This window comes from Neoarius graeffei, chromosome 9 (assembly GCF_027579695.1).
Source record: "Neoarius graeffei isolate fNeoGra1 chromosome 9, fNeoGra1.pri, whole genome shotgun sequence".
In the NCBI taxonomy this organism is placed as follows: domain Eukaryota; kingdom Metazoa; phylum Chordata; class Actinopteri; order Siluriformes; family Ariidae; genus Neoarius; species Neoarius graeffei.
In genome coordinates, this window is record NC_083577.1 from 36,781,596 (window position 1) to 36,807,062 (window position 25,467).

The 25,467-nt window shown below is 44.1% G+C and overlaps 1 protein-coding gene across 1 annotated transcript in view; it reads left to right on the plus strand.

Annotated features, from left to right (window-relative positions):
• otc (ornithine transcarbamylase) overlaps window positions 1–25,467 on the plus strand; it is a 32,412-nt gene extending 6,945 nt beyond the window's left edge. The window contains exons 8-11 of the mRNA XM_060928673.1: window positions 3,628–3,777; window positions 5,505–5,642; window positions 15,350–15,469; window positions 25,430–25,467. Of these exons, the coding sequence (XP_060784656.1) occupies window positions 3,628–3,777; window positions 5,505–5,642; window positions 15,350–15,409 (348 nt within the window). The 3' untranslated portion in view covers window positions 15,410–15,469; window positions 25,430–25,467. The remainder of the gene's footprint in view (window positions 1–3,627; window positions 3,778–5,504; window positions 5,643–15,349; window positions 15,470–25,429) is intronic.

Below are 25,467 nucleotides of genomic sequence, written 5' to 3' on the forward strand. Positions count from 1 at the left end.
AAAAACCCGCACTGTCTCCTTCACACGATCTGCTCCCTGGTACACACCTGAGCTAAGAAAGATGAAAGCAGCCGGTAGACAGCTTGAGCGGCTTAGCAAGAGGACTGGACTGACTGTGCATGCACAGGCTTATAAAGAGCACATTTTATCCTACAAACAGTCATTAAACGATGCTAAATCATTGTACTGTTCCTCAGTCATCACTAGTGGTCACAATAACCCCAGAGCTCTATTTTCAATAATTAACAAACTTGTCCAGCCATCCAAACCCTTCCCGCTTACCCCCACAACTGATCTTTGCTGTGAGTTTCTGGACTTTTTTGACAACAAAATTTGCACCATCTACAAGAAACTCCAGTCATTACCAACTACCCAGTGTGACATTCCATTTCTGACCACACCTGCCATGTCACTCTCATCTTTCTCCCCTGTTGATGACACTACAATTCATGACCTAGTCACCAAGGCTAGGCCCACCACCTGTCTCCTGGATCCCATGCCCACCCCTCTTGTGAAGGCCTGTTTGCCTGCTCTTTGCCCTCTCCTTGTCAACATCATAAACTCATCTCTTGTCTCTGGCATCGTCCCTTGCTCCTTGAAAACTGCTGCCATCACACCAGTCCTTAAGAAACCAGGAGCTGCTTTTGATGATTTTAAAAACTACCGGCCCATCTCTAACTTGCCTTTTATTTCTAAGATTCTTGAGCGTATAGTGGCCCTGCAGCTCCAAGACCACCTTACATCATGTGGCTTGTGGGAAGAGTTTCAGTCTGGTTTTAGAGTGAAGCATAGTACTGAAACAGCCTTGGTCAAAGTGGTTAATGACCTACTTATTGCTGCAGACTCTGGCCATTTTAGCATTCTTTTATTACTGGACCTGACAGCTGCGTTTGACACGGTTTGTCATAATACACTGCTCACTCGATTGGAGACACTTTTGGGTATTACGGGCACTGCACTTTCTTGGTTTAGGTCATATCTCACGGGTAGGGAACAGTTTGTTACTATCGGTGATTTCCGGTCCCATAGCTTGCCCCTTGCTCATGGTGTACCACAAGGTTCTGTCCTAGGCCCCCTGCTCTTCACTATTTATACTCTCCCCCTTGGCCATATCCTTCGCCAGCATAATCTTCATTTCCACAGTTATGCTGATGATACACAAATTTACATCCACACCAAGCCCTCACATCCACTCCCACTTTCTGACCTGGCTGCCTGCCTTCATGATATCAGCAATTGGATGACTTGTAACTTTCTTAAACTCAACCATGATAAGACAGAAGCCATACTCATTGCCACTCCCACCCTCCTTAAAAAGATAAACCATTCTCAGTTCTCCAGGCTACTTTACCACCACCTCATCTGAAGTGAAGAATCTTGGTGTCATTATTGACTCATCACTTTTTTTTGAATCCCACATAAAACAGGTCACAAAAACAGCATTTTTCCATCTGAAAACCATCTCTAAACTCCGATCTTCTCTCACCCTTGCCACTGAAGAAACTCTCATCCATGCTTTCATAACCTCAAGACTGGACTATTGCAATGCCCTCCTTACTGGTCTTCCAGCCAAATCAATAAACAGATTACAACATATCCAGAACTCTGCAGCAAGACTTCTTACCCACACCAGACCATGGCAACACATCACGCCTGTCCTTCACCAACTCCACTGGCTTCCTGTTCAGTCACGCATTCAATTCAAAATCCTCCTACTCATCTTTAAGGCACAGCATAATCTAGCACCCCCTTATCTCACTCATCTCCTCTCCCCATACCAGCCCACACGCACCCTACGCTCCACTGACACACACCTCCTTGTCACCCCCTCTACTCGTCTTCATTCCATGGGTGACAGGGCTTTTAGTGTAGCTGGGCCTAAACTCTGGAATTCTCTCCCCCTCTCATTGCAGCAGTGTACCTCTCTCTCTTCTTTTAAGGCACAATTAAAAACCCACCTTTTTACTCTTGCTTTTCCCTTTTAATAGATACTTTTTTTAATCGGTTTTATTATTTTAGTGTCAGAATGGTCCACCTATTTTATTGTTTTGTTTTTTATTGATAGTTTACTTGTTATATATTCCTGTCCTGCTTCGTTTTATTCATCTTATTTTTCATTATTTCTAATTGTTTATAATTGCTTGATTTTATTTTTACACTTTTATTGTTGTGTCCTTGAGTACCCTGAAAGGCGCTTTAAATAAAATTTATTATTATTATTATTATTGATTAGGCCATTCTAAGACATTTAAATGTTTCCCTTTAAACCAATCCAGTGTAGCTTTAGCAGTATGTTTAGGGTCATTGTCCTGCTGGAACATGAACTTTCATCCCAGTCTCAAACCTCTGGCTGACTCAAACAGGTTTTCCTCCAGAATTGCCCTGTATTTAGTGTCCTCCATCTTTCCTTCAGTCCTGACCAGCTTTCCTGTCCCTGCAGTTGAAAAATATCCCCACAGCATGATTCTGCCACCACCATGCTTCATTGTAGGAATGGTGTTCTCAGGGTGTTGGGTTTGCGCCACACATGGCATTTCCCATGATGGTCAAAAAGTTCAATTTTAGTCTCATTTGACCAGAGAATCTTCTTCCATGTGTTTGGGCAGTCTTCCACATACTGTTGGGCAAAATCCAAATGTGTTTTCTTAAGCAATTACTTTTTTCTGGCCAGTCTTCCATAAAGCCCCACTCCGTAGAGAGTACAGCTTAAAGTGGTCCTATGGACAGATCCTCCCGTCTCCACTGTGGAACTTTGCAGCTCCTTCAGTGTTATCTTTGGTGTCTTTGTTGCATCTCCTTGCCTGGTCTGTGAGTTTCGGTGGGTGGCCTTCTCTTGTCAAATTTGTAGTGGTGCCATATTCTTTCCATTTTGCTATAATGGATTTAACGGTGCTCCGTGGGATATTCAAAGTTTGGGATATTTTTTATAACCCAACCCTGATCTATACTTCTCCACAATTTTGTCTCTGACCTGTTTGGAGGCTCCTTGGTTCTCATGTTGTTTGCTTAGTAGTGTAGCAGAGTCAGGGTCCTTCCAGAACAGGTGGATTTATACAGACATCGTGTGACAGATCATGTGACACTTTAATTGCACACAGATGGATCTTAATTATGTGACTTATGAAGTGAATTGGTTGGACCAGCTCTTATTTAGGGGTTTCATACGAAAGGGGGTGAATACCTATACACACTCCAGATTTCTGTTTTTTCATCTTAATTATTGTTTGTCACAATCAAACAGCAATTTCCACCTTTAAAGTGGTAGGCATGTTGTGTAAATCAAATGGTGCTAACCCCCCAAAAATCCATTTTAATTCCAGCTTGTAATGTGACAAAATAGGACAAACACCAAGGGGGATGAATACTTTTGCAAGACACTGTATATACACAGTGTGTGTGTGTGTATATATATATATATATATATATATGCTCTCTCTCTGACTGTTATATATAAAATATTTGGGAACCACAAAAAATACCAGGGACCCCAATTTGGCCAGTCCTGTGGCCAAATGAAAAATACTAGCGCCATCCCTGGAATCAAACCGTGGCTATAGCGAGACATAAGCATGTACAGATCATGGATTTGTGAATAATGTGCATAATCTGTGCATGCACACTCTGTAGTTTGGGACAGAGTTGCACGTATTTTCAGAGCCAATGGAGGCAGCTCAAGGCAGCAATGTTCTGGTGACAGACACATGGATTAGCATGGGCCAGGAAGATGAAAAGAAGAGGAGGCTAAAGGACTTCCATGGGTACCAGATCAGCATGCAGGTAAATGTGCCTTTATCATCTCTGTTGCATATTATCAGTAATATTCCACTTTTTCCTTCTACAGTTAAACTTTTTCAGTTTTTCCAACTGAGATCCATTAAAATATTTTTAGTAATACATGTATATGTTATTTACCAGCTGGGAGGTCCGTATTGTAAAATACCGTGACCGAGGTCTTGAAAGTACAGACCGAGGCCCTCTGGGCCAAGGTCAGTATTCAAGGCCGAGGTCACGGTATTTCACCATACGGACCGACCTTAAGCTGATAAATAATATATTTATTTTTTCTTTACCAAATTCTAACAGAAAACGAGAGCGCTCGAAAGGGAAAACCGAGCCGAGCCGCCATTTTGAATCCTCATTTACGGCTGTAATGCAAATTGCTTCCTCTTCGGTATACAAGTGCACTTCCATGGCAGGAAAAAAAACTACATTTTGCCACCTATGTAGTCCCCTATTTATACAAAATTGAGTCATTCAGGATTCAGCCATGTTTTTGCTCGGCATTAGCAACAGTTACAGGTTTTTAGCTTTCTCCTGAAATGTTTTCTTTGATTTCTTCTTCCTCAGGGTAGTAAAACTCACTTTCGCTGTGAAGACTGTCGTTATCACTATCCATGATGTAAAATTAATGCTATTCTCCTGAGAAATGCTGGCAAAAATTTACAAGGTTTTTGATAATCTTAGAAATAAATCTTATAAAAAAAGATAAATGTTGACAAAAAATGCTACTATGTTTGTTGTTGTGAACGAGCAAGTCGCCAGAGGTCCGTAACCTGGGTCTGTAACTGGGGTCCGTATCGTAGGATACGGCCCCGCTCGCCAGCCAATCGGAGCGCAGGATTTGATGGAAACCAGACTGCGAAAAAAATAAATAAACTAACTGATCATGTGATGTCACTGAGTTGCACAGACCATCACTAGGAGTTTTGGAGAGAACATATGTATAACATACATATCTAATTCTTTCTCCTTCAACGAGTTGGCTTTTGTGCCAGATAAATCTTATTAACTTTAATTGTGTCTCCTGCTTTCAACAAACAAGCAGAGTGCAGTGCAAAGAGTAGTTTTCGGTTGTCTCCCATATCACTATAGGAACTGTATATGTTATGGCTAAACTTCAGATGTTGGCACCTCTGCAATCTGTGTAATTGTGGAACTGTCAGCTTTGGGTTGTTTTACTCCTCACCCAGTCTGCTCATGAATAATCTTTGCCATGGTTGTGGATAAGAAAGGGGTTTTCTCGTATGTGCAACCTCTCGTATTTATATGCCAGGTTTAAAGGAAGTTGAGTAATTGAGTAATTAATTTTTTTCCATTCATTTGAATTCAGTTCAAAAAGTTTGTTTGTATTTGTTTTCAATATCCTATAGGTTATCAGTAATTTTGCCACTGATGACAGCAATTATTGGTAAAGGAAAGTTAGAAAGTTGTTTTAGTGGAAAATTAAAATCATTGTTTGTAAAATGTTTATTTTATACATTATCCAGTGTTCAACATTCTTTTGGATGTTTGCGTTGGGTTCTCCAGTCTCCTTTCGCCTCTCCCATCTCAGTGTTCCCGGGACAGGGATAAGCAGTTACTGAAGATGAATAAATCATTTATTTCATTTTTACTAATTCTCTCTGGGAAATTAGTTGAAACTCTCAGGAAAACATGAGTAGTTTGGGATGACAAACTGATTGATTGATGATTTGATTCTGTCCTACAACCTGACTGACTCTCAGACAGGAAGTGTAGCAGCATCAGACTGGACTTTCTTGCACTGTCTCCCACGAAAGTCAGAAGAGGTGGATGATGAGGTTTTCTACTCACCACGCTCACTGGTGTTTCCTGAGGCTGAAAACCGCAAATGGACCATTATGGTAATATAGATGTGGGTTGTGGGTGTGTTTAAGGTACCGGCTCGACTTGACTCAACTCTACTCACATTTGTTATCACAGTAGATCGTTTTCCATGACAGCTGGTTGTCATAGCAATGCAGCATGAAACTGCTGTGATGTCATCTTCGATGTGACATACATCAGAACATCTTTATTACCTCGCCCAGGATGGAGTCCACCAGGGGGCGAGGTACTGTTTTTGGTCGGGTTTGTTTCTTTGTTTTTTTTTATTAACGATATCACAGGAAAACGGCTGGATCAATCTTCATGAAACTTTCAGGATAGATGGGCATTGGTCTCAAATAGAACCTCCAACATTTTGAGGTTCATCTGGTCAAGGTCACCAAAAAGGTCAAAATCATTTTTGTTGTGAAGCCCTAGCCACTACGTCACCGTGCTGTAAGAGTGTAACAATCGCACACTGTGCATGTGCATACACGTGTTCCAATTAAACTGGCCGGTGAGTGTATACAGTTCAGTTCACCATTCAAAATAAATGGACTAGACTAAAGAAATTGCTTTCAGACATGTTTAAGCTTATTGCAGAGGGAAAGTGCGTTCCACTGAGCTCTAGCACCGGGCCATTTCCGGGCATCCAAACTGTCAGGACCAATTGATAATGGCATAAAAAGCCGTGGTGTAATGGTGAGGGCACAGGGCTTTCACTCGGGTTCGTGTCCTTGCTTGGCATATTTTATTTGGGTAAAGTTTTGCTGCTGGTAAATTATTTAAATTTAGCCAGTCTGTACCGATATTTTGCCTAAATCTCTGTTTGTTTGTTTTTTAAATTATGGGTTGACCGAGGTTTTCTAATAAATCAAACATCATGGTATGGTATTACTCAGACTGAAGTAGGATTCTGTCTATCTTAGTAAAAGTTGGGGTCTTGAATGATTGCTTCTGAAGGCAGCAGCCTTTGGTCTGATACTTGTTTTAATATGCTTACTGACTACAGACATCAAAAGCAGAGTGCACGTACACTCATTGGTTTTACCAACAGAAGATTCAGCAAAATATCAGTACAGGCTAGCTAATTTTAATTGAGATACCACCAACAAAACTTTCCCCAGATCAAATATGTTAAGCTGGAAAGCAACCGCAGGTTCTCTGATTGAAAGTGGGGTTTTTTTTGTTTTTTTTTTCTGCTTGTAAACTTGATTGCACTTTTTATGTTGTTACCATGACATCCTGACAGATTGGACGCAGCTTTTTTCCCTCTTGTAATTTTTTTTTTGCTTAAAGGTTCTGACTGCAAAGTTGAATTCTGTGCAAAAATGTTCTACGTCTATTGCTGTGTGTAAATGTTTTGCCGAGATAAAAAGCATCCCACATTTTACGATTCTGGAGATTGTTAAAGCAAATGAGCAACAATATCACGTGACCACCGTGGGACATGTTTGACCTACTTTTAACCAAAACAAGTCAGCATGGGCAAACATGGCGGACTCCGTTCTCCCGCCAGCTAAAAGCCAACGGAAAAAGAAAGGAAAATATGAAAGCAAACATACATGTCAACCCCTACGGATTTCCCGTATTCCCTACGGATTTTGGCATTTTAAAAATGGTACAGGTGTAGTGGTATTCAACTACGGATTTTTCTACGTTTTCACCTTAAAATTATTTTGATTTATTACCATCAAAAAAATCGTCATGAAATATGAAAATGCATGGGAGCCGCCATTTTCTACATTTAGAATTACTCAACCGGTACTTCCGCTAGTACCAACAAGCCATTCCGAATGTCTGAGCATGCGCAATTGTGATTTTCCTGCACACCGAGTGGGAAATAACAGCACATGTAGCGTAACAATAGACAGGTCAAGAGGTCAAGATGTCGGCACCACCGAAGAAAAAACTCAAAACATCTAAAACTGGAGGTCGTTTTCTTCCCGAATGGACAGAAACATTCAATGGAATAATTATCGCTTCCAAAATGGGTGCTGAGTATGTCAACTGCACAATTTGTTGTAGAGACGTGAAAGTGTTTGCTTCTGGAATTTATGACGTCAGGGAACACATGAAATCTCAAATGCATGTGAAGAATGCAAACCAGAAAAAGAGACAGCCATCAATTAATTTCTTCACGCAAAAGCCAACTGTGGCAGCGGGGGCGTGGTCAAGCGCCGGTCTGTGACAGGAGGGTGGAGCCAGGGAAGGTGAGTGGCAGAATCACTACACCTGACGGTAATTAACCTGTGTTTTGTGTGTTTTCCCAGTAACCGCGCCCTATTTAAGGAGGCAGAGGGAGAGCAGAGGAGAGCTCATCCCAGGACAAGAACACAGTGTGTGTGTGTGTGTGTGTGTGTGTGTGTGTGTGTGTGTGTGTGTGTGTTTCGCTAACAGATTAAAACTGGCTGTTATACTGAAAAGTCTGGCAATAAAAAGCCTATTTGCATCTGAAGCGTTGTCCTGCCGTCCTCTGTGCTCCACCCACACTTCAAAGAGCTCTACAGTGGTGCCAAAACCCGGGACAAGGTGGAGCACCAACCTCGCAGCCCCATGGAATCCTCCCCGTTCGCGGACCTGGTCCACGCCCTCGCCATGGCTCAGCAAAGCCAGCACCAGGCGCTTGTCATGCTCCGAAAGAAGCAAGAGCGGCACTTCGAAGCCCTGGTGCTGGCCCAGCAGGAAGATCACGAGGCGTTCCGGCATCTCCTCGCGTCGGCGGGGTCCACCAGTGCCCCGGCCGTGGGCCCGTCTCCCCTCACCGTAACCAAGATGGGCCTGCAGGACGACCCTGAGGCATTTCTCACATTGTTCGAGCAGGTCGCCGAAGCCTCGGGGTGGCCGATGGAGCAGCGTGCGGCGCGCCTCCTCCCCTTCCTGATGAGAGAGGCGCAGCTGGCCACGCTACAGCTCCCCGCCGACCGTCGGCTGGCCTACGCGGACCTTCGCGGGGCCGTCCTCCAGCGCGTGGGGCGCACGCCAGAACAACAGCGCCAGCGCTTCCATGCACTGCGGTTGGAGGAAGTTGGCCGGCCGTTCGCGTTCGGCCAGCAGCTCCGGGACGCCTGCTGGTGATGGCTGAGGGCCGACGATCGTGACGCCGAGGGAATCATCGATCAGGTGGTGCTGGAGCAGTTCATCGCCCGCTTACCAGCCGGAACCGCGGAGTGGGTCCAGTGCCACCGCCCCGTGTCGCTGGATCAGGCAGTAGGACTGGCGGAGGATCATTTGGTGGCTGTTCCGGTGGCAGGACAACCGACGACGTCTTCTCTTCTCTCCTCTTCTATCTCTCTTTCTCCCCTCCCTTCTGTGTCCCGTCCTCACCCCATTCCCCCACCACGGATGCAGGGGCCAGCTCCGTTTCTCCCTTCTGTGTCTGTCTCTCCCCCCCCTCAGGTGAGTGAGCCCCAGAGCACAGGTGCAGAGGGAAAGCCCGGGCCGGTTTGCTGGCGCTGCGGGGAGCCGGGCCACCTGCAACAACAGTGCGCAGCAATGGAGGTGGGCGCAGTGGTACGGATCCCCGACGCGCCAGAAGCTGCCCTCGATCGGGCCGGAGTGTATCGCATACCGGTGAGTATACAAGGGGCTACATATCAGGCGTTGGTGGATTCTGGTTGCAATCAAACCTCGATCCGTCAAAGCCTGGTGCAAGACGAGGCATTGGGGGGAGCACAGGGGGTGAAGGTGTTGTGTGTGCACGGGGATGTTCACAGCTACCCTTTGGTGTCGGTCCACATATTTTTCAGAGGGGAAAAATCTATAGTGAAGGCGGCGGTTAATCCTCGCCTTACCCAATCTTTAATTTTGGGGACTGATTGGCCGGGATTTCAGGGTTTAATGATGCGCCTAGTAAAGAGTGGGTCCTGCCATTTGACAGGGGGAGGTCCGGGTGTCGCTTTGGCTGGAGCTGCTGTCGCCGAGCCGTCTACGTCATCTCCGCGACAGAGTGAGGAGCCACCGGCTCCTCCTCTTTCTGTTGGGGAATCCCTCACGGATTTCCCATTAAAACAATCGCGAGACGAGACTCTGTGACATGCGTTTGACCAAGTGAGAGTAATCGATGGTCAAACGCTCCAGCCGAACGCCACCCCGTCCTTCCCCTATTTTTCTATTATGAAGGATAGATTATACAGAGTGACGCAGGACACTCAGACGAAAGAGCGAGTCACACAGCTGTTAATTCCAAAGAGCCGCCGGGAATTGGTATTTCAGGCGGCTCACTTTAATCCCATGGCTGGACACCTAGGGCAGGATAAGACACTAGCCCGGATAATGGCCCGATTCTATTGGCCGGGGATTCGCGGCGACGTCCGTAATTGGTGTATGGCGTGCCGTGAATGCCAGTTAGTAAATCCAGCGGCCATTCCAAAAGCGCCTTTGCGCCCCCTACCATTAATCGAGACCCCGTTCGAAAGAATTGGGATGGATCTCGTCAGGCCATTAGATCGGTCAACACGAGGGTACCGCTTTATATTGGTTCTGGTGGACTATGCAACATGATACCCGGAAGCGGTGCCTCTTCGCAATATCTCAGCACACAGTATTGCGGAGGCCCTCTTCCACGTCATCTCCCGGGTTGGAATCCCGAAAGAGATTCTGACTGACCAAGGCACCTCGTTTATGTCACGAACACTGAGCGAACTGTATGGGCTATTGGGTATTAAGCCGATCCGCACCAGCGTTTATCACCCACAAACGGACGGTTTAGTTGAACGGTTCAATCGCACCCTCAAGAATATAATTAAAAAATTCGTAAGTGAGGACGCACGTAACTGGGATAAATGGCTCGAACCCTTGTTATTTGCAGTGCGAGAGGTCCCCCAAGCCTCCACGGGGTTCTCCCTGTTTGAATTGTTATACGGGCGTAAGCCACGCGGCATCTTAGATGTGCTGCGGTAAAATTGGGAGGAGGGACCTTCACAGAGTAAAAACGAAATTCAGTACGTTATGGACCTGCGCGCAAAACTCCACATGCTCACCCACCTAACTCAGGAGAATTTGCGGCAGGCCCAGGAACGGCAAGCCCGCCTGTACAACAAGGGCACGCGCCTTAGAGAGTTCACTCCAGGAGATAAGGTACTCGTACTGTTGCCCACGTCGAGCTCCAAATTAATCGCCAAGTGGCAAGGACCCTTTGAGGTCACACGGCGAGTCGGGGACGTTGACTATGAGGTAAGGCGAACGGACAGGGAGGGGGCGCTACAGATCTACCACCTCAATCTGCTTAAACTCTGGAACGAGGAGGTCCCCGTGGCGTTGGTGTCGGTAGTTCCGGAGAAGGCGGAGCTGGGGCCGGAGGTTCAAAAAGAGACATTGGCATCACGTACCTCTCTGGTCCCCTGTGGAGACAACCTCTCCCCGACCCAACTCACGGAGGTCGCCCAGTTGCAGGCCGAGTTTTCGGATGTGTTCTTGCCCCTGCCCGGTCGCACTAACCTCATAGAACACCACATAGAGATGCCCCCGGGGGTGGTAGTGCGTAGCTGCCCTTACAGGCTACCCGAACACAAAAAAAGGTGGTTCGGGAAGAACTTCAGACCATGCTCGAAATGGGCATCGTCGAGGAGTCCCACAGTGACTGGAGCAGCCCGGTGGTCTTGGTACCCAAGGCTGACGGGTCGGTCCAGTTCTGTGTGGACTATAGAAAAGTCAACGCGGTGTCTAAATTCGACGCGTACCCAATGCCTCGTATTGATGAGCTGCTCGATCGACTAGGCACAGCTCACTTTTACTTGACACTGGATTTGACGAAGGGATATTGGCAGATCCCCTTGACTCCATTATCCCGGGAGAAAACGGCATTTTCCACACCGTTCGGCTTACACCAATTCGTCACACTTCCGTTTGGGCTGTTTGGGGCGCCCGCTACGTTTCAGCGGCTGATGGACAGGGTCCTCCGGCCCCACGCCACCTATGCGGCCGCGTATCTGGACGACATTATCATTTATAGTAATGACTGGCAGCGGCACCTGCAACACCTGAGGGCCGTCCTTAGGTCGCTGAGGCAGGCGGGTCTCACTGCCAACCCGAAGAAGTGTGCGATTGGGTGGGTGGAAGTACGGTATCTGGGCTTCCACTTGGGCAACGGGCAGGTGCGTCCCCAAATAAATAAGACAGCAGCGATTGCGGCCTGCCCGAGGCCCAAGACCAAAAAGGGGGTGAGACAGTTCCTGGGGCTGGCTGGCTACTATCGTAGGTTTATACCTAATTATTCGGACGTCACCAGCCCGCTGACTGACCTCACTAAAAAGGGGGCATCAGATCCGGTCCAGTGGATGGAGCAGTGCCAGCGGGCTTTCTCTGAGGTAAAGGCTGCACTGTGTGGGGGGCCACTTTTACACTCCCCTGACTTCTCTCTCCCTTTTGTGTTGCAGACCGATGCGTCGGACAGAGGGCTGGGGGCGGTGTTGTCCCAGGAGGTGGAGGACCGCCCCATCCTGTACATTAGTAGAAAGCTGTCGGTGCGTGAGGGGCGCTACAGCACTATTGAGAAGGAATGCCTGGCGATCAAGTGGGCGGTCCTCGCCCTCCGTTACTACCTGCTGGGGCGCCCTTTCACCCTCTGTTCGGACCACGCGCCCCTCCAGTGGCTCCACCGCATGAAAGATGCCAACGCGCGGATCACCCGTTGGTATCTGGCACTCCAACCCTTCAATTTCAAGGTGGTCCACAGGCCGGAGGCGCAGATGGTCGTAGCAGACTTCCTCTCCCGTCAAGGGGGGGGGAGTCGGCTGCGGGCTGGACAGGCGCCCGGCCTGAGTCGGGCGGTGGGGGTATGTGGCAGTGGGGGCGTGGTCAAGCGCCGGTCTGTGACAGGAGGGCGGAGCCAGGGAAGGTGAGTGGCAGAATCACTACACCTGACGGTAATTAACCTGTGTTTTGTGTGTTTTCCCAGTAACCGCGCCCTATTTAAGGAGGCAGAGGGAGAGCAGAGGAGAGCTCATCCCAGGACAAGAACACAGTGTGTGTGTGTGTTTCGCTAACAGATTAAAACTGGCTGTTATACTGAAAAGTCTGGCAATAAAAAGCCTATTTGCATCTGAAGCATTGTCCTGCCATCCTCTGTGCTCCACCCACACTTCAAAGAGCTCTACACCAACAAAGGTTGTATCTGACACTATCTTAAACTCAGAAGTGGCATTTTGCAATTTTGTTGTTTAATTGAGTGTTAACAGGACATATGGATGTACCGTACAGAAATAAACCAGTGCATATATTAGGTAAGATCTGATACATTTTTATTATGCATGAAATATTACTATGGATTTGGTATGGAAATTATGAATTTCTTTACCAGGGAGTACAGGTGAGAGCCGTGAGGGGTTGACATGTATGAGCAAATCAGATAGAAAGCGTGCCAGAAAAGCGATGGACATTGCACACCTGCGACTCAAAACTCTCCGAGTTCAGTGCAGAGTCACAATGTTTTCCACACATCACCATCTTAGTGCATACCTGCCAACCTGTACGCATCTTGCATAGCCGCTACGAATTTTTACCTCATTGTACGACTGTACGTTTTCACATTAAAAAGTACGCATATTGTCCGAACTCGCATTTCAGTCAAGTTCTCGCTGAAGTTGATACCGCTGATCTGTGAGAAAACTCAAAGCCAGAATGGGACGCTTTGCCCAATCCCCCCGCCCCTCTTCCAGAGCGTATGGCTCTGCCCTCTTCAACCCCTCCCCTTCCTCCTTCGCGTCTCTGACTTGAGTGCAGCGGTGCAGCCAGGTGGCTAGAGCGAGTCGGGGATTGAAACGTCGGTTAGAAATGTCGTTTTTATATTTGTAACAGAAACGGTTGTGTTTCACGTGTACTCAAGAGCTTCCTAGCCATTATTTTGTGCATTTACAACACCAACAGTACAGGCTAGTTCTTCATTTAACTTGGAAGCCGTCACTGGAGGTTGCATATTCGATGCGCTAACCAACGAAACCTGATTACAATTCCTCTCGCGCTCTCATTGAATCACTATGATAAGTACCATTTTATTGATGTGCTCAACAAAACGTAGCGTGTTGTATATCTTAAGGGCAGTCGGTAACTTCTGTCAATGGTAGCCTAGAATGTTTGCAGATGATGTGAAGTCGAAAATTGGTCATCCCTCTTATGAAAAAACCTGCGTGGTACTGCAGTATCAAATGCTTTTTTTATACAGTATTACTGCAGTAAATGCAATATTTCGAATGCAAATGCAATAGTTTGCACATGAAAAAGGCATACTACAAAATACTGCAGTGTACTGTATAATGCAATATTTTTACTGTATAATGCAATATACTTCCAACATGTTAAAAAATGCAAAAGTCTAAACCTATTGCATGGGAAATTTGTGCATACATTGTTTTGTGTTGAAAGTGCCTTTTTTACATACTGTATTAATTTAATGTGTTGTTATTTATTTTGAAAGAGTGGCTCTGGTTTAATTTCATTTCATCTGCACATGTATTTAATGTTTGTTGTGCTTTTCAAAATGGAAGGAAGTTCTCAAGAGCCATCAATAACAGTTTCCCAAAGTCTATCAATAGGAATGTTTTACAAAACTGGACTATGTTCCCAAGGTCAATCAATAAAACTGGATTGAAAGTGTGTTTTTGGTCTGCTGGTTGTGGTCTGTGGGGGCGCATGCGCGCCGGGTTGGGGTGAGGTTGACGCGAGGGGGGGGGGGGGGGGGGGGGTACTCATGAAATTGTAAAATTGTACTCATAAAATTTTTTCAAGGTTGGCAGGTATGTTAGTGTGACCCAGTTCCATAATTATGCTAATTAGTTTAAGCTCCTCTCATTCGGCTGTTTCCGTAGGGCTATACTGTTTGGCTCCAAGAGGTAGGAAAACAGTCCTAAAATGGAGGAAAGCAACCCTCAATACATCAAAATGATCATGTCTTGTCCACATGATATTGTTCTTGCGAGACAAAGGAAAATGCCATGCACAGTAAAAATAAAAAAAAAATTTCAGATGACTTTGCAGTCAGCACCTTTAACAAAATGTGTTAATAAAGTGCCTAATTGTGACATCTTTGGTTTGACAGCACTATTTCACATGCGTGCATGCACACACACAAGCAGTGAAAATGCACATAATCACTGAAGTATAACTAGACAGGGACACTCTAACGAGTGCAAACCCCGCCTTTTCCCTATTAAAATACATTGGGCGAAAATTTCGAAGTTCTGCCATGACCTTGACCTTTGACCTCCAAAATTTAATGGTTTCCTTCCTGGGTGATTGGCAACACATGTACAAAATTTGGTCCAAATCGATCCATTGGTTCTTGAGATATCTTGCAGAAACACAGACAGACAGACAGATACACACACACACAGACTGATGCAGGTGAAAATAATAACCCCTCCGACTACTGTTGGCGGGGTTAATAAATATAAAACTTTTTAAAAATGGAAGGTTTGTTCAGAATGTCCCATCTCGCACAATGATGACACAGTGATAGAATTCTCTCTGACCAATCTCAGTGTTTTCATGTCATCTTTTGGTATTGCCTTGGCTTGCTTGGAATCCCGACAGAGGTGATACCAAAAAAGTACCAGGTACCCGGTACTATCCAGAACTTTGGTCCAATGGAAAACTAAAAAAGGCGAGTAGAGTCGAATGAGTTGAGTTGAGCTGTTACCATGCAGTGGGAAAGGGCCATAAGTTTCTTTGTGTGGGAGTATATGTGAATGTGGGCATGAACACATCTATGTTTAATGCATTAATGGCTAATTCTTGCCTTTCTCTGTAGGGCTTGATTGTGTGTATCCTGACTGACTACAGTCCTCAGATCCCCAAACTGAAACTGTAAGTTTCAGAACTGAACTCCAGAACATACAACACAGGACTCCTTCAGTAATTCATTTCTTATGTAAGTCATCCCCAGTAATCACCTTATCCTGTTCAGGGTTATGGTCCGAAATGGAGACTCTCCAAAAAATACTGGGCACAAGGCATTAATACACCTGGCAGAGGAAGCCAGGCTATTGCAAGGCATACCAAACACACTCATATTCACATCATGGGGCAGTTAAGTGTAGCAAGGTGGGGAGGTGGGAATAAACTGGAGAACTCGGATAAAAACCCACACATACATGAGGAGACCATGCAAAACTGTGCACAAACAGTAACCAGAGCTCAGAATCAAACATTACCTACTCTGACACCCTTCCTCACTCAGATAGTTGGGCTAATTCATCAATTTATCGAATGTTGCATGTTGTTCAGATTAGAATTTTAGTTTACAAATCCAAAATTAAAAATTTTAATGTACTTTAATGGCTTTTATGGATTTTGATATGACAGAACGAACTTAGTGTTGGTCCCAAGCTCAGAATAGATTGAGGAGGGCTGTGTCAAGAAGGGCATCCGGTGTAAAAACCTATGCCAACTCAAATATGCGGAACAGAGCTGCTGTGGCGACCCCTAATGGGAGCAGCTGGAAGAAGAAGAAGAGATATGACAGAATAGTTCCTGTGTATGGCAGACTAAACCTGATTAATTCACTCACTAGCCTACAGAGGACACAACCAGCATGTGTAATATTTGGGTAAATGAAATTATATTATGTGTGCCTATTTGTGTTACTTTTCACACACCGTTTTTATTTTAGTGTGAAAGTTTAGTTGTGTTCTTGGGGGAAAAAGTTTATGGTTAAGTCTATATTTATTTAGTGATAATTGATTGCTGATTATTTGTTATTAAAAATACACTTGCAGCAACTCTTACTTCCAGCTCTGCTGATTTTCTCACTTTAATTTTGTGGATAATTATAGTTTCATCAGGGCTGGCTCTAGCAATTAAGATGGGTCCTAAACAAAATTTGAACTTGAGCCCCCCCCCACCACCACCAGAATAACTCATTTTGCCCCAGCATCCTCCTCAGATGGTGTTGAGAAGATGGTAGAATAAACAGGGAATAGGATGTTTGCTATTTTTGATGAGTTTTATGAGAGTTTTTCATTGATTAATTGGAATATTTTGCAATAATAAATTGAACGACACAAATATTGCATGTAGTTGCAAATGGTTGCATCCCTCATGATCTGTGTTTGAAAAGGTTTAGTATTGTAGAGCACATACTTGGCATACTAATGAATGCTCAGCAGGTACATTCTCATGGAATTCTGCAAAGTCAATTGGTTAATAAAAGTAAGTAATATAATTTTGGGCAGAGACTGTGGATTCAACTACAAGGTCATTCCACAGTCATCTGGCCACCCATACATGCAAGGCTAGCTTATCTCTGTCATCCAGTTCTCCCACTCTTTTGCTGAAGCGATCACTAGCAAAAAGGTAGTCTTTATAAGGACTCCAGTACAAGAGTGAGAAACCCCAGTAAGCTCTTTGGGAAACATGGCAACAAGAGTACCATCCATGGTGCTGTGAGGCACTGTAACAGCAGCCAAATACATAAAACAGGGAGGGACAGGGACTTTGTTCTCTCTAGCTCTATCGTCGTCATCAGCTGTCCATCACTAGTGATGATGACTGCTTCATTCGGATGTGCAGAAACACAGATGGGTCACGAGGCCTGCACCAGAGTGACAGAGTCTCCCACAGAGGCGGCACGAACAGCCCAGCCGAGCCACCACAGAATGTCTGGCCTCGTGAGCTCTCACATACCATTCTCCTCTCCTAATGAAGCACCTTGCACAGTAAGGGAAGACAAACGATGTCGTGCCCCCATTGTATTGTCTCTCTGGACCTCCAGACCTGATGCCAAGTGGTAAACAAAAGTGCCACAGACCTGACGGGTGTGGAAGTTGCCCCGCAGTGACATCTGACTTGCCGAATGATGCCATCTACTGGCCATTTGAGTGGCTCTTCCGCATGCCATCAGGTGGTGTGCCACTGACCCTGTTGGGTTCATCTGCCACATTGTACTGAAAAGCGCCCTGCTGCCAGTGCCTTATTGGTGATGTACTATTTAACCCATAGCTGGAACCCAGGTAGGTGCTACCACTCCGGGTCAGAGAGGACTTGGGAGCAATTGTGATTAAGGGGTAACTCCACTTTCCCCAGTACTCAAGTCCTCCTGGATCTGAGACTCACCACCGGTTGCAGTTCAAAGTCATACCCAGGACTCTATAGTCTGCAGCAAAGCTACTACTCTAGCAACTAGGCAGTACATAATCTCCAGATGATGGAGTGCCTGTGATTCATGGAGCAGTTTCTACCTGAGAACATAAAGCCTGTGTACAAGGAGAAATTGTGTTCATTATTGTTCCCCAGAGTGCTGGGTTGCAGTCCTCAACCTGCACTTCACTCAGAGTGGTCAAACCTACAGGTTCAGATCCCTTATCAAAAAGAGGTATACTTCAAGTTAATTTAATTAAGTATACTTAAGTAAAGTTAAAGTATATTTCCTTAAGTATACTTTTGTGTACCAAGTATACTGATATCAATGTACTTACAGTATACTTGTAAGTAAACTAATCTAATGCTTCTTGGGACTAAATTGGCCCACTTTTAGTTGATAAAAAGTATACTTTAAGTCTAAGAGAAGTAAACTTTGAGTATACAGCTAGTATTTTTTTTTTATTTTGTACTGCAAGTATACCACAAGTAAACTTATATACTAATAGTTTACTAGTTCTATATTTGTAGTCCACTATAGTTCTATATTTGTAGTTTACAAAAGCATACTTCATAGTATACTGGAAATATACTATTGGTTTACTCGTTACACACTTCTAGTCCACTTTTCAGTTTATAAAAGTATACTTTGTAGCATATTGGAAATATACTATTAGTTACTTGTTATATACATCTACCATAGGCCACTTTTTAGTTTTGAAGTATACTGCAATTACCCTTCTAGGTATACTATTAGTTCTCTAGCCCTCACCCTTACCTTATACACACTATCAGTAGACAACTTTAGTGTTTTGTTCCTTAAGTTACAATGAAATTATAAAGGTAAGAATTCACAAAATAACAACAGATACTCAGAATTAAGAACATATTCATTTTCTTTAAAAATCAACATTTAAAGCAACATTGGATTAAATGCCAAAGTATAAAAGCATGGCAATGACAACTGAAATTGGCATCCAAGCTCTAAAGAAAAATAAATAAATAAAATTTTAATTATCCCACTCGAGAAATAAAAAAAAAAACCTTATACGGAACCGCAGACATACCTAAGAGTCAACAATGCTGAAGCACAACTACAGGGCAAGTACAATTAAACATAAGGCACAAATATTTTAACACTTTATTTCACTTTTGTTAAGTATATCTTGATCAAAAGTATAAGCTTAATATACAGAATTTTCTATATACTTTTCAGTATAAGCCAAGTATACTTATGTATAACTTTATTAAGTATATCTCTGATAAGTAAATAAAAAGTAAACTGAAAGCATACTCTTATTTTTAGTTTAAAAGAAGTATACTAGAAGCACACTTGAATAAACTTCTTTTTTGTAAGGGATAACCTGGCTGAGGGTGCCGAATTTTATTCTCCATTTGGATAACAGATGTAATCAGGAATAAATTTGCCAAGCTGTTCTGATTAAAGTCAAATAAGTAACTTAACATTGGCGTTAAGGTCCACCTGTGCCCTGCCAGTGCTATCCCAGATGTGGTACATCACTTCTGTGCAACAGTCTGCCCAGGCTGTGTTGTGGTATGTTGATACCTTTGGGCTCCATATGCCACTTTTGCCTTTGTGTGAACACACTGCATACCTGTGAGCGAGGGAAGCATCGGTGGTGACTCTTTTTGATGGGGTACCGCTACCAGGCAGACACATTTTGTGAGAAAAGCCTTGTGTTGTGAGCTAGTTATTGAGCAGATATGTCTTTGATGGCTTGGTACATGATGAGGGCACATAAGTCTATCTTCCAAATATGCAAGCATCATTACATCTCTGGCCATCAGAGGTAGCAAGGGTTGCTTGCATACCTCTTGAGACCTGTGGTGGTAGAGAGAATCAGAATGACAGATGCTTTATGAGGTTTGTCTTCCAAGGACTGGGTCCTGCAGCGTTGCGCACATGAAAATATGCATTGCACAGTTTCACTGAGATGTACCAGTCTTGTGTGTGCATAGCATGAATAATATCTGAAAGCCTTAATATGCAAAACAGGAAGGCTCTTAGGAACCAGGTCAACTCTCTCACCATCGAATTAGATAGAAACCACCATCCTTCTTCGAAATTGGGAAGTATGTTGTCCATCCTAATTTGAATCCCACTTGCAATTAAGTCATTCAATTTACGCAAGTAAGAGTCACAAATTAAGATTTTACAGAGAAAGGCCACAAAATATTTGTCACTGAAGTTATCTACAAAAAAATCATAATGACTAATTCTACATACAGTGGTGCTTGAAAGTTTGTGAACCCTTTAGAATTTTCTATATTTCTGCATAAATATGACCTAAAACATCATCAGGTTTTCACACAAGTACTAAAAGTAGATAAAGAGAATCCAGAATGAGACAAAAACATGATACTTGGTCATTTATTTATTGAGGAAAATGATCCAATATTGCATATCTGTGAGTGGCAAAAGTATGTAAACCTTTGCTTTCAGTATCTGGTGTGACCCCCTTGTGCAGCAATAACTGCAACTAAACGTTTCCGGTAACTGTTGATCAGTCCTGCACACCAGCTTGGAGGAATTTTAGCCCATTCCTCCGTACAGAACAGCTTTAACTCTGGGATGTTGGTGGGTTTCCTCACATGAACTGCTCGCTTCAGGTCCTTCCACAACATTTCGATTGGACTAAGGTCAGGACTTTGACGTGGCCATTCCAGAACATTAACTTTATTCTTTTTTAACCATTCTTTGGTAGAACGACTTGTGTGCTGACTTGTAAAATTATCCATCTGTTGAATTCCTTGACATAAGCTACCTGGTGCTGCAGACATCGTTCTACATGGACAAACAGATGAAAACCTGGAAGAGCATGGAGGAGTACAACTTTTTATATGTGGCTGGGTTAAAGATCTGGGGATTAACACACTACAAAATAGACAGCGGTAGACAGATCTAAGTGTAGGAAGAGTGTTTATTAGCAGGTGTGACATTCACAAAAGCAAAACAGAAAGCTGGATATTTAAACAGTGTTATAAACATGGCTAGAAACAAACATGGCAGTGATAATCATAATGCTTCAGAAAGCCTCTGTGAAAACAGCATCCATATCTGTGCGTGCTGACTGTGCTCAAATCAGCATCAGGTGTTTCCCATAATGACTGGATCCCAAGAGCACGCACAGCACGCGCCATGAGTACATGCAGCCGCTCGAGCTGTGCCAGGCTCAAGCGCACAAAAGTGTGACAGTCAAGTGTTCACTTACTGTGTGACCACAACTTTTAGCTCACATGTATATCGCCACCAAAATGTCTCATTTTCATCGATAACCCATTGCAAAGCATCGTGACCTTTAGTGTGATCATAGCTTAATGAGGCGGATGTGACGTCAGATGCAACCCAGCAATTGTACCCTACTACGAGTAAAAAATTTAATTCAACTTGAAAAAAAAATTGTGGCCCACTAATGGGCCATGGCCCAGTGGTTGAGAAACATTGGCATAAACAACACTGTGGAAAAAATCCTGGCCATGACATCAGAGGTATTGATGTGACAGTATTCCACCTGATCATCCCCACCCCACCCCACTCCACCCCACCGACACCCCTGAATGTAAGCTTAGATTATCCCTTTCAGACATAATGTGTACAATTGTACACATGAAGTTCCATAGCATGACGTTTCATAGCATGAAGTTCCATAGCATTTTTCCTTGTGTCCGAAGGGGTTATAATCAGTCAAGATGACTTCTGTGAAATTGAGACTGGGGTCTACAACGTATGTGGCAGGGACTCAACAATGCCCCACAGAGATGCCCATCTCAGAGCATTAAAGGAAAAGGCAACTTTTGTACAAAATCACCACAAATAGATAGATAAATATATAAAGTAATCGATCATGGAATTTATAGAGAAAGAACAGACCGCATAACAGTATCTTTTAACTTTTAATAATATGGGCTTGCGCTGAGCTCAGCGAAGATGCATTCCGCCATATTGATCTACTGCGTGACGTCATGTGGCCCACCACTGAAAAGAACTCTTCAGTGCTTCATGGTAATAAGGTAAAAAACCAGTACAATCGCTTCTTCAAAGTTTCACCAAATGGTTTTATTTATGCAACTTGAAGCTCATAATACTGTATAACTTTGGTTGAGTAAAAACACGGAGCAAAAACATGGCTGAATCCTGAATGACTCCTATTTGGATTTGTCCTACCAAGCCTACTGCGCATGCATGAAGCGGCTCGGCTCGGTTTTCCCTTTCGGGCGCTCTCATTTTCTGTTAGAATTTGGTAAAGAAAAAAAAAATTATTTACCAGGGGGCAGCACGGTGATGTAGTGGTTAGCACTGTCGCCTCACAGCAAGAAGGTCCTGGGTTCGAGCCCTGGGGCCGGCGAGGGCCTTTCTGTGTGGAGTTTGCATGTTCTCCCCGTGTCCGCGTGGGTTTCCTCCGGGTGCTCCGGTTTCCCCCACAGTCCAAAGACATGCAGGTTAGGTTAACTGGTGACTCTAAAATTGACCGTAGGTGTGAATGTGAGTGTGAATGGTTGTCTGTGTCTATGTGTCAGCCCTGTGATGACCTGGCGACTTGTCCAGGGTGTACCCCGCCTTTCGCCCGTAGTCAGCTGGGATAGGCTCCAGCTTGCCTGCAACCCTGTAGAAGGATAAAGCGGCTAGAGATAATGAGATGAGATTATTTACCAGCTTACCGGGTCCATGAACATAAATCTGACAGCTGACAAGGTCGGGATATAAACGAATCGAATACAAGCCACCCGCCGGGACTCCTAATCACAGTGATCTGCTTGTAAACACTGTTTTCATGGGCCCAGTGACGTCACAGATCAGAGGGAGGCGCATTAACGAAAGATTCTGATTGGTTTATAGTTGCCCACAATCTCAAAATGGCTGCCTCCTCCAACTTCGACTCCTCTGTGTCAATTCATGATTTCAAAGTTAAAAATATTTTTTCATGTTCGATATATAATGGAAATAATTAACGGAATTGATTACGTATATGTTTTTCTCCTATTACACACCTGGTTTTGTACAAAAGTTGCCTTTTCCTTTAAGTATGACACGTCTGCCATCTGGAGTCCAGTAGGCTGCACAGTGTTTATAACTGACATCGTGTTTTACATTCTAAAATAACTTAACCATTACTTATGTTACAATTGTTTCATTGTGCATTAACTTTTTTGAATGAGGAAGGCAAGATATTGTGAATAAATCCCTTCAGGTAGGTGTGTGTGTGTGTGTGTAGGGGGGTCCATTTTTGGTTTCAGCATGGACAGAGCATTAACCAGCCCTTATGGTATAACTACACATTTTTATTATTCTTATTGGCCATGGTGCCATAGTCCATTCATAAACTTTGCTCTTGTGAATTAAATTGCAAAGTAAGGTATTGTGAAATATTTAGTAAAATATTTATAATTATGCAACTGTTCTATTTTCACCGTTTTGGAATGTGAAAGAGAAGGTCAAGGTCAAGGCTTTTTATTGTCATTTCAACCATATACAGTTGGTACAGTACACAGTTAAAATGAAATAATGTTTCTCCAGGACCATGGTGCTACATTAAACATCACAGGGCTACAAATCTACAAATACAACATAAAGTGCAAGAGTGCAGCGAGTGCAAACATCGCTGACAACAAACTACACACAACAAAAGTGCAGACAACAAGGACAGTGCAAAAATGACAACTAGCATAAACAACAGTATATTGCCAACCAGTACCTGTCACTGTTAATGTGTGGAAAGTTGAGTGAGCGTATTGAGATAGTATATGTAAAAAATAAATAAATAAATGTAAACGTGTGTGTATGAGACAGAGAGCGAGAGAGAGAGAGAGAGAGAGAGAAGCATTGTAAAAGTGATACTGCATTATTGTTCACTGTGCAAAGTCTGCAGTGGGAGTGGCGTGATCAACAGTCCCTGTGTATCAGGTAGTTAACTTTTCATTTTCAAAAAAAAAAAAAGAAGATTTTATTTGCCTTGAATTTTCTTTATGGATAACTTTGGATAATTGACTGATTCTGTCCTGTGATCTGATTGACTATCAGACAGGAAGTGTAGCTGCTTTTTTGTCATTCAAAGAGGCTCAAATCCACCAATAGACCATTAGTGTAATATGAACGTGTGTGTGTGTGTGTGTGTGTGTGTGTGTGTGAGAGAGAGAGAGAGAGAGAGAGAGAGAGAAAGAGAATATGTATGCATACTTAATGCATTCATGCGTAATTGTCTTTCTATGGGGGTTGATGGTATGCATCTTGACTGACTGTAGTCTTCAGATCCCTCAACTGAACCTGCAACATTTGAAGAAGATGAAGAAGCCTTTATTTGTCACATGCACACTCAAGCACAGTGAAATTCGGTCTCTGCATTTAACCCATCTGAACGCATGCACACATACCCAGAGCAGTGGGCAGCTATACAACAGTGCCTGGGGAGCAGTTGGGGGTTAGGTGCCTTGCTCAAGGGCACTTCAGCCCATGGCTGCCCCATGTTAACCTAACTGCATCTCTTTGTACTGTGGGGGAAACCAGAGCATCTGGAGGAAACCCACGCAGACAAGGGGACAACATGCAAACGCCACACAGAAAGGCCCCCATTGGCCACTGGACTTGAACCCAGAACCTTCTTGCTGTGAGGCAACAGTGCTAACCACTACACCGCCATGCCACCCATTTGAGAACCTAACTAAATTCCAGAGCCTGTAAATGACATTTTAGTTAAGAAGCCATGGTCTAATGGTTAGAGAAGCAGCTTTGGGACCAAAAGGCTGCCGGTTCAATTCCCTGGACCAGAAGGAATGGCTGAAGTGCCCTTGATCAAGGCACCTAACCCCTAACTGCGCCCCAGGCTGCCCTGGGTATTGTTGTATGTTGCCCTGGATAAGTGTGTCTGCTAAATGCCAGTAATGTTATGTAAGTCAAGAATCAGGATCTCTACATGTTTTCCTATCTAATTTCCTTTATTATGTCTGAAAGTGAGGCCCAAGTTTATTTCAGGACTTTGAATGTACCTAGCGTTGCTTGTTTACCAATTTAGCATTTCATTTTATGAATTTATTTCTGACATAACAGCTCAGGTGCATGACAGACTAAACCCAACACCCTTATTATAATGAATCCACTCTCTTGTCAATAGAGGGCACAATTATCTTTAATATGTAGAACCTGGGCATAGAAATGCTTAATGATTTCACTAAATTTACGTGATATTACATCATTTACATTTTTTCTGTCTAGTGTAGTGGTGAATCATGTTGCTTGATTTATCTCGCAAACTTTGATGCTCCCCTTTGCTGATATTTACATAGAAACCTACAAGAATTCAGTTCTGTGACAGATAATAATTTAGTTTTATTCAATTACTTCTAGTTCTACTTTTTTTTCCAGAATTATTTTGCTGCTGATTATTGCATAAAGTCACTGTTTGTGAGTAAAAACCCCAGAATGGCCAGAGAGCCACTACTGGTCTATTGAACAACACTCTTAATTCCGTTGGTATCTGGCACTCCAGCCCTTTAACTTCAAGGTGATCCACAGGCCGGGGGCGTAGATGGTTGTGGCGGACTTCCTCTCCCGTCGGGGGGGGGGGGGGGGGAGTCAGCTGCAGGCCGGACGGTTGCCCGGCCTGAGTCGGGCGGTGGGGGTATGTGGCAGCGGGGGCGTGGTCAAGCGTCGGTCTGTGACCGGAGGGCGGAGTCAGGGAAGGTAAGTGGCAGAATCACTACACCTGATGTCAATTAACCTGTTTGTGTGTCTTCCCAGCGACCACGCCCGATATAAAGAGAGAGAGCAGAGGAAGA